The sequence below is a fragment of the Amblyraja radiata genome, chromosome 20 (assembly GCF_010909765.2).
Source record: "Amblyraja radiata isolate CabotCenter1 chromosome 20, sAmbRad1.1.pri, whole genome shotgun sequence".
Lineage (NCBI taxonomy): Eukaryota > Metazoa > Chordata > Chondrichthyes > Rajiformes > Rajidae > Amblyraja > Amblyraja radiata.
The window spans coordinates 26,262,941-26,280,488 of record NC_045975.1 but is presented as its reverse complement, the minus strand read 5'-3'; the positions used below and the strand labels follow the sequence as shown (position 1 = coordinate 26,280,488).

General features: G+C 46.2%; 1 protein-coding gene across 1 annotated transcript in view; it reads left to right on the top strand.

The window, feature by feature from the left end:
- Positions 1-567: 567 nt before the first annotated feature.
- Positions 568-17,548, top strand: part of LOC116984763 (anoctamin-9-like) — a 75,466-nt gene continuing 58,485 nt past the window's right edge. The window contains exons 1-2 of the mRNA XM_033039126.1: positions 568-698; positions 13,076-13,180. Of these exons, the coding sequence (XP_032895017.1) occupies positions 621-698; positions 13,076-13,180 (183 nt within the window). The 5' untranslated portion in view covers positions 568-620. The remainder of the gene's footprint in view (positions 699-13,075; positions 13,181-17,548) is intronic.

Here is a 17,548-nt window from a genome sequence, read left to right as displayed (position 1 = left end):
AAATCTTGCTTGCAGCAGCATCACAGGTACATTGACACAATAAGCCAATTTATACACAGATTACACATAAATTCTTCAAGGCAGTGAAATGAAAAAGACTACAATATACAAGACATTGGTGCAAAACAAAATCAGAAAACATGTCCTTAGTAGTGCATGAGGTGGTCCATAGTGTTTGATTGCTGAGATAGGATTGGGGTTGTGCAGGTCGTTTCAAGAACCTAATATTTGTAGAAAAATAGTTGTTCCTGAACCTAATGGTGTTTGTCATCAGAAAACTGTTATGTGGACTCCTGACATTCCCCTTTCTGAAGTTAACGATTAGATCCTTGGTTGTGTTAATGTTGAGCAAGTTATTGTTGTGGCACCACTCAACCAGTACGCTTGTACGCTGACTGAACATCGTCCATGATTCAGCCGACAACAGTGGTATCGCCAGAAGATTTGTAGATTTTTAAAATTTCACATTACCTTCCATCCCAAATCTATTCATTCTGGCAGTAAATGATCATAACATAAAATATATGACTTTTTTGCCATAGAATAATCTTTTAATGTTAATAAAGAATAAAAAAATTGATAACCTCAACAAGTACTCTTTCTTTCAAACTATAGCCACTATGTTTCTGGAGTTGTGGATGCGAACCAGAGCAAGAGTCGTCAATGACTGGGATTTGTTCAATTGGGATGAGGATGAGGTAATCCATACTAGGGTCATGACCAAATCATTATCTTTTCATTTTTCTCCATGAATGCTGTCTGAACCACTGAGTTGCTCAAGTTATTTTTCTAGCTCAAGGTTCCAGCATCTGCAATCTCTTGTGTTTCTGCATATGTACTTGATTGTATTCAAACTGACACTTAGATGAATCACATTTAATTTCTAAGGGAGACAAAAGTGCTGGAGAAACTCAGTGGGTGCGGCAGCATCTATGGAGCAAAGGAAATAGGCAACGTTTCGGGATGAAACCCTTCTTCAGACTCATGCAGGGTGAGGGGCGGGAAGAAGAAAGGAAGAGGAGGAGCCAGAGGGCTGAGGGAGAGCTGAGAAGGGGAGGAGACAACAAGGGCTACCGGAAATTGGAGAAGTAAATGTACAAGCCGCTGGGGTGCAGACTGCCCAAGCGGAATATGAGGTGCTGCTCCTCCAATTTCCAGTGGTGCTCACTCTGGCCATGGAGGAGGCCCAAGGACATAAACGTCGGATTTGGAATGGGAGGGGGAGTTGAAATGCTGAGCCACAGGGAGATCAGGTTGGTTAATGCGGACCGAGCTGAGGTGTTTTGTGAAACGATCACCAAGCCTACGCGTGGTCTCACCGATGTAGATCAGCTGACATTTAGAGCAGCGGATGCAATAGATGAGGTTGGAGGAGGTGCAGGTGAACCTCTGTCGCACCTGGAACGACTGCTTGGGTCCTTGAATGGAGTCGAGGGGAGAGGTAAAGCGACAAGTGTAGCATTTCCAGCGATTGCAAGGGAAAGTGCCCGGGGAGGGGGTGGTGCGGGTGGGAAGTGAAGAATTGACCAGCGAGTTACGGAGGGATTGGTATTTGCGGAAAGCAGACGGGGGGGAGATGGGAAGATGTGGCGAGTGGTGGGGTCACGTTGGAGGTGGCGAAAATGACGGAGGACTATTTGTTGTATGTGACGGCTAGTGAGGTGGAAGGTGAGGACTAGGGGGACTCTGCCCTTGTTCCGAGTGGGAGGATGGGGAGAGAGAGCAGTGTTGCGGGATATTGAAGAGACCCTGGTGAGAGCCTCATCTATAGTAGGGGAGGGGAACCCCCGTTCCTAGATGAATGAGGACATTTCCGATACCCTGGTATGGAACACCTCAGCCTGGGAGCAGATGCTGCGTAGACAGAGGAATTGGGAGTAGGGGATGGAGTCCTTACAGGAAGCAGTGTGGCCGGTCCGCATTAACTGACCTGATCTCCCTGTGGCTCAGCATTTCAACTCCCCCTCCCATTCCGAATCTGACCTTTCTGTCCTGGGCCTCTTCCATGGCCAGAGTGAGCACCACCGGAAATTGGAGGAACAGCACCTCAGACTTGGGCAGTCTGCAACCCAGCAGCTTGAACATTGACTTCTCCAATTTCCGGTAGCCCTTGCTGTCTCCTCCCCTTCTCAGCTCTACCTCAGCCCTCTGGCTCCTCCTCTTCCTTTCTTCTACCCGTCCCCCACCCCCACCCTGCATCAGCCTGAAGAAGGGTTTCAGCCCGAAATGTTGCCTATTTCCTTCCCTCCATAGATGCTGCCGCACCCGCTGAGTTTCTCCAGCACTTTTGTCTACCTTCGATTTTCCAGCATCTGCAGTTCCTTCTTGAACATTTAATTTCTATTTTACTGTTCATCCAACCTATTAAAACCTTTCAGAATGTTAAACACATCTATATTTTCCCTTAGAGGTATTACTTCCCTATGTTGTAAATATTACTGTTGTAACAGGTACTTTGGATCCGTCTTCACTAGGGAAGACACAAACAATCTTCCTGATGTACCAGTGGCCAGAGGACCTGGGGTGACGGAGGAACTGAAGGAAATCCACATTAGGCAGGAAATGGTGTTTGGTAGACTGATGGGACTGAAGGCTGATAAATCCTCAGGGCCAGATGGCCTACATCCCAGGGCACTTAAGGAAGTGGCTCTAAAAATCGTGGAAGCATTGGTGATCATTTTCCAATGTTCTATAGATTCAGGATCAGTTCCTGTAAATTGGAGGGTAGCTAATGTTATCCCACTTTTTAAGAAAGGAGGGAGAGAAAAAACGGAATTATAGACCAGTTAGCCTGACATTGGTGGTGGGGAAGATGCTGGAGTCAATCATAAAAGATGAAATAACGGCATATTTGGATAGCAGTAAAAGGATCGGTCTAAGTCAGCATGGATTTACAATGGGGAAATCATGCTTGACTAACTTTTTGGAATTTTTTGAGGATATAACTAGGAAAATGGACAAGGGAGAGCCAGTGGATGTAGTGTACCTGGATTTTGAGAAATCATTCGATAAGGTCCCACATAGGCAAAATTAGAGCACATGGTATTGGGGGTAGAGTGCCGACATCGATAGAAAACTTTGGCAGACAGGAAACAAAGAGTAGAGATTAACGAGTCCCTTTCAGAATGGCAGGCAGTGACTAGTGGGGTACCGCAAGGCTCGGTGCTGGGACTGCAGCTATTTACAATATATATTAATGATTTAGATGAAGGGATTAAAAGTAACATTAGAAAATTTGCAGATGACACAAAGCTGGTTGCCAGTGTGAACTGTGAGGAGGATGCTATGAGAATGCAGGGTGACTTGAACAGGTTGGGTGAGTGGGCAGATGCATGGCAGATGCAGTTTAATGTAGATAAATGTGAGGTTATCCACTTTGGTAACAAAAACAGGAAGGCAGATTATTATCTAAATGGTGTCAAGTTGGGAAAAGGGGAAGTACAACGGGATCAGGGGCTCCTTGTTAATCAGTCAATGAAAGTAAGCCTGCAGGTACAGGAGGCAGTGTAGAAAGCGAATAGCATGTTGGCCTTCATAACAAGAGGAGTTGAATATAGGAGCAAAGAGGTCCTTCTGTCGTTGTACAGGGCCCTAGTGAGACCACACCTGGAGTATTGTGTGCAGTTTTGGTCCCCTAATTTGAGGAAGGACATTCTTGCAATTGAGGGAGTGCATCATAGGTTTACAAGGTTAATTTCCGGGATGGCGGGACTGTCATATGCTGAGAGAATGGAGCAGCTGGGCTTGTACACTCTGGAGTTTAGAAGGATGAGAGGGATTCTTATTGAAACATATAAGATTGTTAAGGGTTTGGACACGCTAGAGGCAGGAAACATGTTCCCGATGTTGGGGGAGTCCAGAACCAGGGACCACAGTTTAAGAATAAGGGGTAAGCCGTTTAGAACGGAGATGAGGAAACACTTTTTCAAACAGAGAGTTGTGAGTCTGTGGAATTCTCTCCCTTAGAGGGCAGTGGAGGCTGGTTCGCTGGATACTTTCAAGAGAGAGCTAGATAGGGCTCATAAAGATAGTAGAGTCAGGGGATATGGGGAGAAGGCAGGAACGGGGTAATGATTGCGGATGATCAGCCATGATCACATTGTGCTGGTGGTACTGGCTCTATTGTCTATTGTCTATATTATTTGCACTCACAAAGTCTATCAAATAACAATCATTGTTATGCTACCAATTGTGGTCTGTCAAAAGTGCAATAAGTTCACCATTGCATTTATATTTAAGCCCTTTATGAATATGGTCCTTAATTAATCCTTTGATCCTTATTAATTTGTTTATTTTTTTAATATTCTGCATATCATAAAAAATGAGGTTTCTATACACCTTTAATATTTTTAGATTGTGATAATTTTCGTACAAAAATGACTATCTGCTTTACAAATTATCTCCCCATTATAAATGCTTTGGTAATTTAATCTTGAAATTTGTTATGGATTTCCCTAGTGTTGATGAACCCACCAATATGGCGGGGGTGGGCATCGTGGACTCGATGTGGGGGGGGGGGGGGGGGGGGGGGGGGGGGGGGGGGGGGTTGTGGGCACTCTTTCTCCCCCTCTCTCTCCTTCTATGGCAGCACGCAGCATTCTCCTTCCCCCGCTGCGACCAGCATTGACACCGCGTGTTCCCTCTACAGGTACACGCGAGCACGGACATAGTCCTGGAAGAGGGGCAGGCAGCCGACTCTGGTCTGCCTGGATGCGAATGGGCATCTCGGCCAGGCCCAGGAGCAAACTGACAGGGATGTACACCCCCCCCCCCCCCCCCCCCCCCCACCTCAATCTGCCCTCCACACTCCCTGTCTTGTGTCCAAACACCAGGATCGTGAGACCACCTTCTCTCTCCCTTGAGCCTCACATCCGCCATGTCATTAAAACCTCCTTCTTTCATCTCCGCCACATCACCAAACTCAGACCCTCTCTCACACCTCCCGCTGCTGAAAGACTCATCCATGCCTTCATCTCCTCCCGACTGGACTATTGCAACTCACTTCTCCTTGGCATCAGCTCCACCTACATCAACCGACTCCAACTGGTCCAGAACGCAGCCGCCCGACTCATCACCCACACCAAATCCTGGCATCACATCACTCCAGTCCTCAAACAACTTCACTGGCTTCCCATCTCCCACCGGATCACCTACAAAATCCTGATCCTCACCTACAAAGCCCTCCACCATCTGCCCCCCCCCCCCCATATCTCACTGACCACCTCTCCCCCTACCAACCTTCACGGTCCCTCAGATCCACATCAGCCGGTTTCCTCTCCATCCACAAGTCCAACCTCCGCAGTTTTGGGGACAGAGCCTTCTCCAGGGCAGCTCCCAGGCTCTGGAACTCCCTCCCCCAACTGATCCGCAATTCCGTGTCCCTCACCATCTTCCAGTCCCGCCTCAAGACCCATCTCTTCACCTCTGCCTATCCTTAGCCCCACGTCCCCCTCCCTTTTCATCTGTGCATTAATTGCCTCATATTGTGTTTTGAATTGTATTCTGTCTTTACTTTGTGTACTAGTCATGTCTCTACTATTTATTTCATTCCCCTTACATGTTTTTCCTCTACCTGCTAAATTTTTGTAAGGTGTCCTTGAGACTCTTGAAAGGCGCCTATAAATAAAATTTATTATTATTATTATTAAAATGCAACCAGAACTTGAGGAGCAGCCCCTTCAGATATTGGTACAGGGACAGCAACCTCGTGCTGCAGTTACCGGGGGCAACGTTTCATTGTGATGTAATTGTGGCACTCGGCAGCTTGAGAGCCCATTGCAATTGTGAGTGGCATTGTGACATTATTTGTGGAACCTCCTGGAAAAAAGACTGTCTGTGAGAAGCTGCGGTTACCGTTGGCAACGCCCCATTGTGATGTCATTGTGGCACTGTGGCTGTATGTTATTCTTTTAAACCTGAATCGTCGATAACTTGTGAAATATAGGTGCAAATGTGACGGGAAGATGTTTATCGCCTCCATGGGGAAAATGTGAGTAGGATGTGTGAAAATGGGAAGGCTGTGGCCTAGCGTTTGGAAGAGGATAGGTGACACAGCCAGAGACACATCGTGGGCACAAACAAGACAAAGACTTTTAGTATTATACTTGACCAAGGTTGCGGGGGTGGGGGTGGGGGGGGCGGCCTGTGGCGTCACACACTAACCATCCCACACACACACACACACACTAACCCCCCCTTGACATTAGATTAATATTATAATTAATATTGAGTAATATTTAATTAAGAGACAGACAGAAGGAACTACAGATGCTGGTTTACCAAAAAAGACACAAGGTGTTGCAACTCCGTGGGTCAGACAGCATCTCTGGAAGACGTGGATAAGTGACATTTTGGATCAAGACCCTTCTTCAGATTTATTTAGTTAGTTTGATTTAAATCCCACAGATGCCTTAGAGGGGGTAGAGAGGGAGAGGAGTAGAGAGGGAGGGGGTAGAGAGGGAGAGGGAGGTAGAGGTGGGTGGGTGGAGAGGTAGAGGGGCAGAGAGGGAGGGGATTAGAGATAGTGTCGGGGGAGTGGGGGGGAGGGAGGGTAGGGAGGGAGTGGTGTAGAGAGGGAGGGGGTAGAGAGCGGGGAGGGAGGGTAGAGGGAGGGGGTAGAGGGGGGAAGGGTAGAGATGGAAGGGGCATGAGAGGGAGTGTAGACATTTGAACAGCTCTCCCTACCACCTCCTCTCCCTCAATCCCCCCACTCTCCTAAAGTCCCCAGGATCTTTTTCCTCTCCTCCACTGCCCCAGTCCCTCCCTCACCTCTTCGAGTGGAGACGATGGAGCTGCACTTAACGGGTCCCAGCGGGGCTGAGCGAAGGCGAGCATGTGGGGCCGAGCAGGTCCCAGCGGAGCTGAGCGGGGCCGAATGGGACCCAGCGGATCCGAGTGGGCCCGAGTGGGTTGGAGTACTGGAGTTCCCCTTGTAGATGGGTAGAGAGTAGAGGGGGTAGGAAGGGATAGGGAGGTGAGAGGGATAGAGAGGGAGGGGGAGGGGGGTAGAGAGCGAGAGGGACAGAGAGGGAAGGGGTTAGAGAGAGGGAGGTAGAGTCGGGGGAGGGAGGGTAGAGATGGAGAGGGCGAGCGATAACAGCGGAGCCAAGCGCGTTGGAATGCCCCTCGCGACCGGAGCGTGTGAGTGGTTTGTGACATCAGTCCGAAATGTTTTCTTCAAAATGGGTGAGTTTGAAGAACTTTAATTTTTGTAAGAAGTTTTTAAAAGATTAGTAACTTGGGAAATGTAGGTTTCCCTCCCCTCCTCCCACTTCTCCCTCGCCTCCTCCATCATCTCGCCATCCATCTTCCAACCCCTTTCCTCCTTCATCCCCCAGCACTCCCCGCCTCTTCACCCTCCCTCCGTCTCTCTCTCTCTCTCTCTCTCTCTCTCTCTCTCTCTCTCTCTCTCTCTCTCTCTCTCTCTCTCTCTCTCTCTCTCTCTGTCTCTCTATCTCTATATCTGTCTCTCTCTCTCCGCCTCTCTCTCTGTCTGTCTCTGTTTCTCGGCCTCGACCCCCCCCCCCCAACGTAGGGCGGCATTGATGTAGGGGGGGGGGGGCGAGCATGTTTTTATTTGGTGAGGGGGGTGTCCCTCGGTCTCTCTCTCTGTCTCTCTCTATTTCTACATCTGTCTATTTCTGTCTCTCTCTGACTATCGCTATATCTGTCTCTCTCTCTCTGTCTCTCACCCTCTGTCTCTCTCTCTGCCTCTCAGCCTCGCCCCTCCCTCCCGACACAGGGCGGCGATGATGTCGGGGGGGGGGGGAGTGGTGAGCGTCCTCGCTCCGGCAGCAACGCGGGGTTGGGGTGGAGACACCCTCTGTCTCATGGCCTCGCCCCCCACCCCCCCCACCCAACGCAGGGCAGCGATGATGTTGGGGGGGGGGGAGGGGGGGAGCGTCCCCGCACCGGCTGTAACGTGGAGGGGTGGAGACACCGTGCACCCTGACTCTCCCTCCCCCAAAATAATGAAATCAATATAATTGGCAATGAAAACCGCATTGTTTTTAAATGAAAATAATCTTATCGTTAATGATTTGGCAGCTCGATGCTGCGCTCCCCCCATGTGGGAGCCAGACCAATCAGGCGTCTCCCCTATCGCACTCCCCTACTAAATCACACTTCTCCCCTATCGCACTCCCCCACTAAACACAATGTTTAAATAACATTTCTTCTCCTTCCCTCCCCCACTCCCTACCTCTCCTTACAACAATGTAAGAAATCTCTCATTGCACTGGATGGAGCTTATCCCGTTGTGATGTCATTGTCGAGTGGAGGACTGTTCACGGCAGTTTATGTAAATGAGATCCCATTGTGATGTAATTGTCGGGTGGAGGACTGTGAGATTCCATTGTGACGCCATAGCTGCAAACTGCCAGAATCTCCCATTAACTGACACAGCATCTGTCAAGTTATTGTTCTCAAAGTGCTGTTTTGTAAACTTTTAAATGTCTACAACTTGTGAAATATAACATCAATCTGAACGAAACTTGACACAAATGACCACAGGATAATAGTGAGTAAGATGGTGCAAAAATGTTAGCACTATCGGTATCGTTTTGGAGTTGTTCCAGGATCGCATGGGCAAACACGCATAGATAGATAGATAGAAACAAGATGAGAGTTTTAGTAATATACTAGACTAAGTGGGACCCATTGGGTCCCAGTCACATGGGAGTTCTGGTCCTCCAACGCAACCTGTTCCCCAACAAAATATTCCACCACTCACCCATTCCCCCCAACGCAACCCGTTGTGTGTGGGCGTGAGGGACGTTGGAGGAGGAGGGGGAGGGGGGTTGTGGGAGTGTGAGGGAGGGGGTGTGTGGGCAGGCGGGGGGAGGGGGAGGGGGGTTGTGGGAGGGGGATAGAGGGGTGTGTGTGGGGGAGGGGGTGTGTGTGTGGGTGGGGGGTGTGGGGGGGGGGAAGGGTGGTGTGTGTGGGAGGGGTGTGTGTGGGAGCTCGGTATCTCTCAGCACTTCCCGGCCCCAGCTACGGTCTACTCAGCTCCTCCCGGCCCCGGATATTCACCCATTCCCCCAACGTAACCCATTCCCCCAATGTAATATTCTACCACTCCCCATATCCCCCACAGAAGGCCTGGCCCCCCAACACAACCGTTCCCCAACGTAAGATTCCAGCACTCACCCACAGTTGGGTCCCTGTCACATGGGAGGTTTGGTCACCCAACGTAACCTGTTCCCCCAACGCAATATTCAACCACTCACCCATAGCCCCCATGGAGGCCTGGTCCCCCAATGCAACCCATTCCCCATCATAAGATTCCACCACTCACCCATTCCCCCAACGCAACCTTTTCCCCAACCCAATATTCCACCACTCACCTATACCCTTCATCTCCCTCTTTTTAAACTTAAAAAAATGCAAGCACTTGCTGCCAGGACTTTAAAAAAAATCCAATTCCACTTCCCCTGCCACCCCCAGCACTGGACTTTAAAAAAAATCCAATTCCACTTCACCTGCCAACCCCAGAACTTCCAATTCCAATTCCACTTCCCCTGCCTCTCCCAGCACTCCCCCCCCCCCCCTCCCCCTCTTGTTCAGCCTCACTCTGCCCTCACCCCCTCCTGTTCTTGCCAGGACTAAGTGTTCTATGATCGCAACATTATTGCAAATGACATCCCCATCCCATTGTGATGTCATTGTCGGGTGGAGGACTGTGAGATCCCATTGTGATGTCATAGCTGCAATCTGCAAGATTCTCCCATCAACTGCCACAACATCTGTCAAGTTATTGTGCTCAAAGTGAAGTTTTAAAAAACGTTTAAATGTCAATAACATCAATCTGAACGAAACTTCACACAAACGACCACAGGACAATGGTGACTAAGGTGGTTCAAAAACGTTGGCACGTTGGGTTCCTGTCACATGGGAAGCCTGATCCCCCAACGCAATATTGCACCACTCACTTACTGCCCCCACAGGAGGCCTGGTCCCCCAATGCAACCCGTTCCCCAAGGCAATGTTACACACCACTCACCCATTTCCCCAATGCAATCCGTGCCCCCAACGCAAGATTCCACCACTTACCCATAACCCCCAACTGCACAGGGGCTGCTCAGATCACCTTATTCAAAATTCAGCGTACTGTGACTTTAAAATATTTAAAAAAATGCACCATCCCTCCATGCTGCCAGGATTTAAAAAAAGGGAAAGCAACGTTCTAGCATGCAATCGCACTTCCTAGTGCTAGCAGCCTGGCAGGACTGAGTATGCCGAGATTGCAACAATGTAGCATTGTGAAGTCATAGCTGAAGATATAGCTGCAGAGTGAAGAATTTATCCTCAAATCTTGACTCTTTAAAAATGTAAATTTTCTTGTGAAATATAACATCAATCTGAACTAAACTTTATTGGAACGACCGCGGGACAAAGGTGAGTAAGGTGGTGCAAATTGTTTTGGCTTAGGTACCAGATCACATGGGACAGCAAACAAAGATAGATAGATAGATAGATAGATAGATAGATAGATAGATAGATAGATAGATAGATAGATAGATAGATAGATAGATAGATAGATAGATAGATAGATAGATAGATAGATAGATAGATAGATAGATAGATAGATAGATAGATAGATAGATAGATAGATAGATAGATAGATAGATAGATAGATAGATAGATAGATAGATAGATAGATAGATAGATAGATAGATAGATAGATAGATAGATAGATAGATAGATAGATAGATAGATAGATAGATAGATAGATAGATAGATAGATAGATAGATAGATAGATAGATAGATAGATAGATAGATAGATAGATAGATAGATAGATAGATAGATAGATAGATAGATAGATAGATAGATAGATAGATAGATAGATAGATAGATAGATAGATAGATAGATAGATAGATAGATAGATAGATAGATAGATAGATAGATAGATAGATAGATAGATAGATAGATAGATAGATAGATAGATAGATAGATAGATAGAATTATACTGGACCAAATGTAGACGCGTTGGGTCTGCACCCCCAACACAAGATTCCACCACTCACCCGTTTCCCCAACGCAAACCGTTCCCCCAACACAAAATATTTAACCACTCACGCATAGCCCCTAACTGCGCAGGCGCGGCTCATTTCTCCTCATCCCCCAGCACTCCCTCCTCTTCACCTTCCCTCTTCAATCCCTAGAGAGGGAGGGTGGGGTTTAGAAGGAGGGGTGGTAGATAGGGAGGGTGGTAGAGAGGGAGGGGTTGCAGAGAGGGAGGGGAGGGGAGTAAAGAGGGAGAGGGAAGGGGTAGAGAAGGAGAGGGGCAGAGAGGGAGGGGGCCAGAGAGGGAGGGGGTAGAGAGAGGAGGAGTGGGTAGAGAGAGGAGGAGTGGGTAGAAAGAGTGGGAGGGGGTAGAGTGGAGGGGAGGGCGGGTAGAGAGGGAGAGGGAGGGGGTAGCGAGGGAGGGGGTAGAGAGAGTGGGAGTGAGGGTAAATAGGGAGGGGATAGAGAGGGGGGGAGGGTAGAGAGGGAGTGTAGATGTGACAACTAACCTGCCTACCCCCTCCTCTCCCCCAATCCCTCCACTCTCCCTCCTCACCTCCCCAGGATCTTTCCCCTCTCCACCCCACTCCCAACCCCATCTCCCTCCTCCACACCCTCCCCATCTCACTCTACCACCCCACTCCCCACCCCATCTCCCTCTTCATTTCCCTCATCCTCCTCCCCTCACTTCCATTCCCTGCCCCAGCACGTACCCAGGTCGTAGAGCAGCGCCAGGGCCTGGAACTCGGCCTGGTTCTCGTAGTCGGCCCGGCGTTGGCTGCAGACTCCAGCCGTCAGCTCGGCAGCTGCCTGGGCTCCAGTCCAGGCCCCGACCAACCCCGGACCCAGGCTCGTCCTTGGTTCCAGCGGCGGCTTCTTTCTCGGCCCCATCCCCAACCCCGGGCTCGGCCCTCACTCCACCTCCAGCACCTGGCTCGGCTCCGCCCAGGCCCAGTCCCTGGGCTTGGCTCACGGCAGCACCCTTCCCACCAGGTACCGGCGGCCGTCGGGCATCGGCAGCCGCCGCCACTCCTCGTTCACCGCGAGCGCTGGAGTGCCCCTCCCTCCCGGAATTTCCCGTCCTGCCTTGCGAGTGCATTGTGACGTCAATCGGATTTTTTTTTTCTGGAATGGTGAGTTTTTGGGGCTGTTTTTAAAATTTAAAGGAATAATAACTTTGGAAATATAGGAGGGAATGCGACGGGAAAATGTGCATAGGATGTGTGAACATGGAAAGGCTGTGGTCTAGCGTTTGGAAGAAGATAGGAAAAAAAGATTGACACATCGTGGGCACAAACAAGACAAAGACTTTTAGTTATATAGAAATAGATAGATAGATATAGATATATAGGTTCCGCTAATTAACATTGTTACTCTTGTCACTAATATGAGTTTAGTCTTCAGAAGGCTAGTTACCAACAATAATGCAGTTATTCAAACACCATGAATATACAAAAAAATTGATTTTCAATTTCAATTTAATCTTTAGTTGTGAAAATAGAAATTGGCTACAAATGAGAAATGCCAATAAATTGACTAAAACAAGAAGTACATTTAGTGATTTGTTAGACTGATCAATTTAGTTTAGTTTAAAGATACAGCACAGAAACAGGCCCTTTGGCACACCGACCAGCGATCCCCTCACACTAAAGCTATCCTACACACACTTGGGATAATTTACAATTTTACCAAGCTAATTAGTCTACATATCTTTTGAGTGTGGGAAGAAACCGGAGCTCCCAGACAAAATCCACGCAGGTCACGGGGAGAACGTACAAACTCTGTACAGACAGCACCTGTAGCCAGGATTAATCCCCGGTTCTCTGGTGCTTTAAGGCAACCGTTTTACTATTGGGCCACCGCATTACAACAAAATATTACCTATGTGCAGCCACTGAAAATTATAAATTATAACCATTGTTTGAATTTTATTTTGAACTAAAAAGCTAAGAAAACCTATATTTTCCTTAATTTTCCCACTTTGCTGCATGTTTCTCAAACCTTCCTTTTTTTAAAGCTTTACTGGGGTAGCAGGAAAATCCATTTTGAAATTATCTGTTTTACGCAGGAGGAACTTGCTCTCGGGCTAATATACTGTCCTGACGTACCACCACAAAAATATCATTATTCTTTTAGGAGAACAGGTATAGTCCTCTTCTTATCATTTGTTCAGGTAAGTGAACCTATATTATGAATTTCCAAATTTGCTGGCAGATATTAAGGAAATCAAAATTTATATAAACCAAAATTTGGTTCACTGAAAGTTGTTGGCTGTGTATACCAAAGGTTAAACGAATCAATCCAGAAAATCTCATCCGTAGCTCCCTGACTCATATTCCACAATGTGCAAGGATAGGTTACGAAACATCCTCCACGAAAATTCTCAACACTTGTGCCCCAGAAGGCTATGTCATCAGCTTCTTACTGTTATCCCTCTACAATCACGACTGCTACTAAATCTGCTGTAATTCCATTACCAAGTTTGCAAATGGCACCACCATAGCGTGCCGGATCACAATCAAATGACAAGATGGAGTACAGAAAAGAGATAGGGAGCTGAGAAATGGAGACACAAGGAACTGCAGATAATGGAAGTTTAGGAAAAACACTAGGTGCTGAAGTACTCAACAGGTCAGGCAGCATCGATGGAGAACATGGATTGGCGAGCTTTTGGGTCACTTGTCAATGTACTCCATATATGCTGCCTGACCCGCTGAGGTACTCTAGCACTTGGTGTAGAGAGCTGAGAAGCATGGTGTGACGACAGCAAACTCCACCAGTGTTAGCAAAATGAAGAAATTGATATGCGACTTAAGGAAGTGGGGTGTGCACACCCCAGCCTGCATCGAGAGCTTCATGTTTCCAGGTGTAAACCTCACCAACCTATTTGAGAGAGAAGGGTTTCGGCCAGAAACGTTGCCTATTTCCTTCGCTCCATAGATGCTGCTGCACCCGCTGAGTTTCGCCAACATTTTTGTGTACCAACCTATTTGACCTGGTCCAACCACATTGATGATACGACTAAGAAAGCATCCCAATGCCTCTCCTTTCTCAAAAGTCTAAGGTAATTTGCACGTCGCCAATTACTGTAATTTCTACAGATTCAACATAGAAAGCATCATAGAGAGTCATGGACACAGCCCAGTCCATCATGCAAACCAATCTCTTCTTCCACCATACCCCATTAACTACATATCGCTCTGTCTTGGGAAAACAGCCAACATTATCAAGGCCAGGTATTCTCTTTTCTCCCCTCTACAGTTGGGGAGAAGATACAAAGGCTTGTAAGCAAAGGCCACCAGGTTTAAGAACAGCTTCTTCCTCACTTTTATACGACTTGAAAGCTAAGGATATATTCCAAAACCTTTGATCTGCCTTGTTGCCACCCTTGGTCTTTTTTTTACTTGCTCCTCCCTGTCGTTATAACATATTCTGCACTTTGTTTAATGTTTCTTTCATTTTTTGTATTCATGCATGTACGAACTGACAATAGAATGCAAATCTGTTTTTAACTCTATCTTGGTACATGTGACAATAATAAACCAATACCAGTCATTATAATGATGGGAAGCTCTCCCTGCAGCGAGTGAAATGCCATAGATCTGAACTATTAACTCTCAGTCTACAATTGCTATCTAGCTGGCTGAGTATTCCTAACATTTCTTCTTTTATTTTATTTCCCATCATATTATCTAATTCAATCATGATGGTGGAGCTTTTCCTAGAATGTGGAATTTGTTACAGGGGCAGCCAGTGGCGCAGCAACAGAGTTGCTGCCTTACAGCACCTGAGACCTGGGTTCGATCTTGATGACAGGTGCTGTCCGTACGTAATTTGCATGTAATCCCTGTGACCGTGGGGTTTTCTCCCGGTTTCAGTTTAGTTTACAGTCACGTGTACCGAGGTGCAGTGAAAAGCTTTTGTTACGTGCTAACGAGCCAGCAGAAAGACAAACATGATTACAATTGAGCCATTCATAGTGTACATGATACATGATAAGGGAATTGTATTGTATTGTATTGTATTTTTTAATGACCACACAGCCAGGCTGGTGGAATTTGTTCTCAGTAAAGCTCGATACAGGTTCCAACATTTCATCAAACATTCAACTCGTAACGTAGATATACATACAAACAGACACATTTCATAATACATAAGGGCCACGCTTATTCGTATTTCCTCACCGTACGGAGTTTAAAAATTAATTGCGGTAGGAATGAAACTGTTTTTGAAACGGGTTGTTTTGGAGGCAATTGACCTGTAACGCCTCCCAGAGGGCAGTAGCTGAAAGGCATAGTGTGCAGGGTGAGTTTAGTGAAAGATAAAGCCAGTAAAGTCCGATCAAAGACAGTCTGTGGGTCACCAATGAGGTAGACAGTAGTTCAGGACTGCTCTCTAGTTGTGGTAGGATGTTTCAGTTGCCTGTTTACAGCTGGGAAGAAACTATCCCTGAATCTGGAGGTGTGCATTTTTACACTTCTTTACGTTTTGCCCGATGGGAGAGGGCAGAAAGGTTGATTTGTGTGATGGTTGCGTCCACAATTCACTGCAATTTCTTGCAGTCGGATGGAGCTTAATTGGCTTCAGTAAAATTATAAATTATCCCTAATATGTAGGATAGTGCTAGAGTATGAGGTGATCGCAAATCAGCGTGGACTGTTTCCTGAAAGTCAGATAAAAGTAAGCCGTCAGATAAAATGATAAATTTTCTGTATATTACCTAAAATTAACTTTTCCTGTGTTTGTTTATTCTCTCTTGTTTTAATGCATTGACATGTTTTCAATTATCCTTTTAAGAAAAATCCACTATAAGTATTAATTCACCCAGTGTAAACTAATTTTTCCTAGCACTCTTTTGAATGAAGGTTCACAAGATCATTGATTATGGACAAGGAATCTTGTATGTTAAATCTCACTTAAAGTTACGAAACAGTTGTCTAGAATTATAGATTATTCAGCACAGACACATGCTAATTACACCAATCAATTCATATAAACTTGAAAGCTCCACCATTGCTTTCTTTCATATACCCTCAGCCAACCTTCAGCATATTGCCACAGCTTGTGCAAGACCATGTACATTAATACATTATCAATAATGTGATTTTCCAAAATACGGTATATTTTGTACTCTTGATATACTGAACACTGCTTCTGTAAAAGTGAACCAGCATTCTAATTCTTAATGGGAAACGTACATCTGACATACACCTCAACTGGAAGACATTGAATAGCATCAGTAAAAGCATCCTGGTGAAAGAAGATGACAACCATAAGGCAGAACTGTATGCACTCCCAAGACCCAGATGGACCCTCTTGTGAGAAGATAACAAGAAAGATCACTATCAGGAGTGCAGCCCTATGGATCCATGACCAGATATGTAAAGTCACTAAACTCCTGGTTGCCAGAAGAAGTTTAATGACCACTTGTCCAGTCATGCTCCCACCTGAGGGCATGCTTTTATATTTATTGTTGCTCCACAACTTGTATACATTTCACCTCACTGACATCTATAGTTATACAACTGTGACAGGAAACCATGCTCACTGACACTCTGCCAGGAAAAATAGCTCACACCAGGCATTTGTGGCACCAGACTGAAGACAACTTTTCCACCTGGAAAGGTTGGCTAGATTAACAGTCCTAGCCATCAAGGAATATACCTCTGCACACCCTTTGATTACTGGAGGATCAGACATCACTGCAACCGAAAAGGACTTGGGAGGTTTGCTGCCGTTTGTGCAATCTTCTTGTCAGTCATCTGCATTTGAAGTCTCATATCTATGGACCAATAGTGAGCCTATAGAGTGATTATCTTCTCTCTTGATAACAACAGTCGTTGTTGGACAGGCTGCTAATTATATAGCTGCATTTCCAATACTATCGATGCAACCTCCCACCAGTTCCTTTCCAGCAGTACTCCTGGAGTGCCTGTTGAAATAACCACAGACTGCTCCTACTCACACTAAGAAGATGTACTTTCAAGCTGTAATATTCTAGAGCTGTCTATGACTATGTCAAAATTCTGAACAGAAAGAAGCCATTTGTCCATTGTATCTATATCGACCAAAATAATCAATCTACCTAGTGTAAGGCACATCATCCTGTAGGTTAAGACAGTTAAAATGCACATCCTAGTAGTGTTTAAATGTGTTAAGTTTTCTGATCTTTTCACCTTTTCAGCAGTAGATTCCAGAGGGAATACAAATCTTCTCTTCCTTCTAATTATTCTACCAATATTTCTTGGCTTTTGACCCCTCTGCTTTGAGAAATAAGTCTATGCTAATTATATATCACATACTTTTTTAACCTCAATTAAGCCTCTCCTCAGCATCAACTTTTCCAAAGAAAGCAATCCTACTTGTCGAATCATGTAATTACAAAATTCCAGTCTAACAAAATTAGTTGTGAATCTATTCCACATTCTGTCCCCTGCAATCATTTATGTTTTGTAAAAGTGGTAACAGACAGTGTGCACTACACAAGTACAGCAGACCAGCTACATTCCCTGGAAAATGGGTGAATACTTGACATTATAGT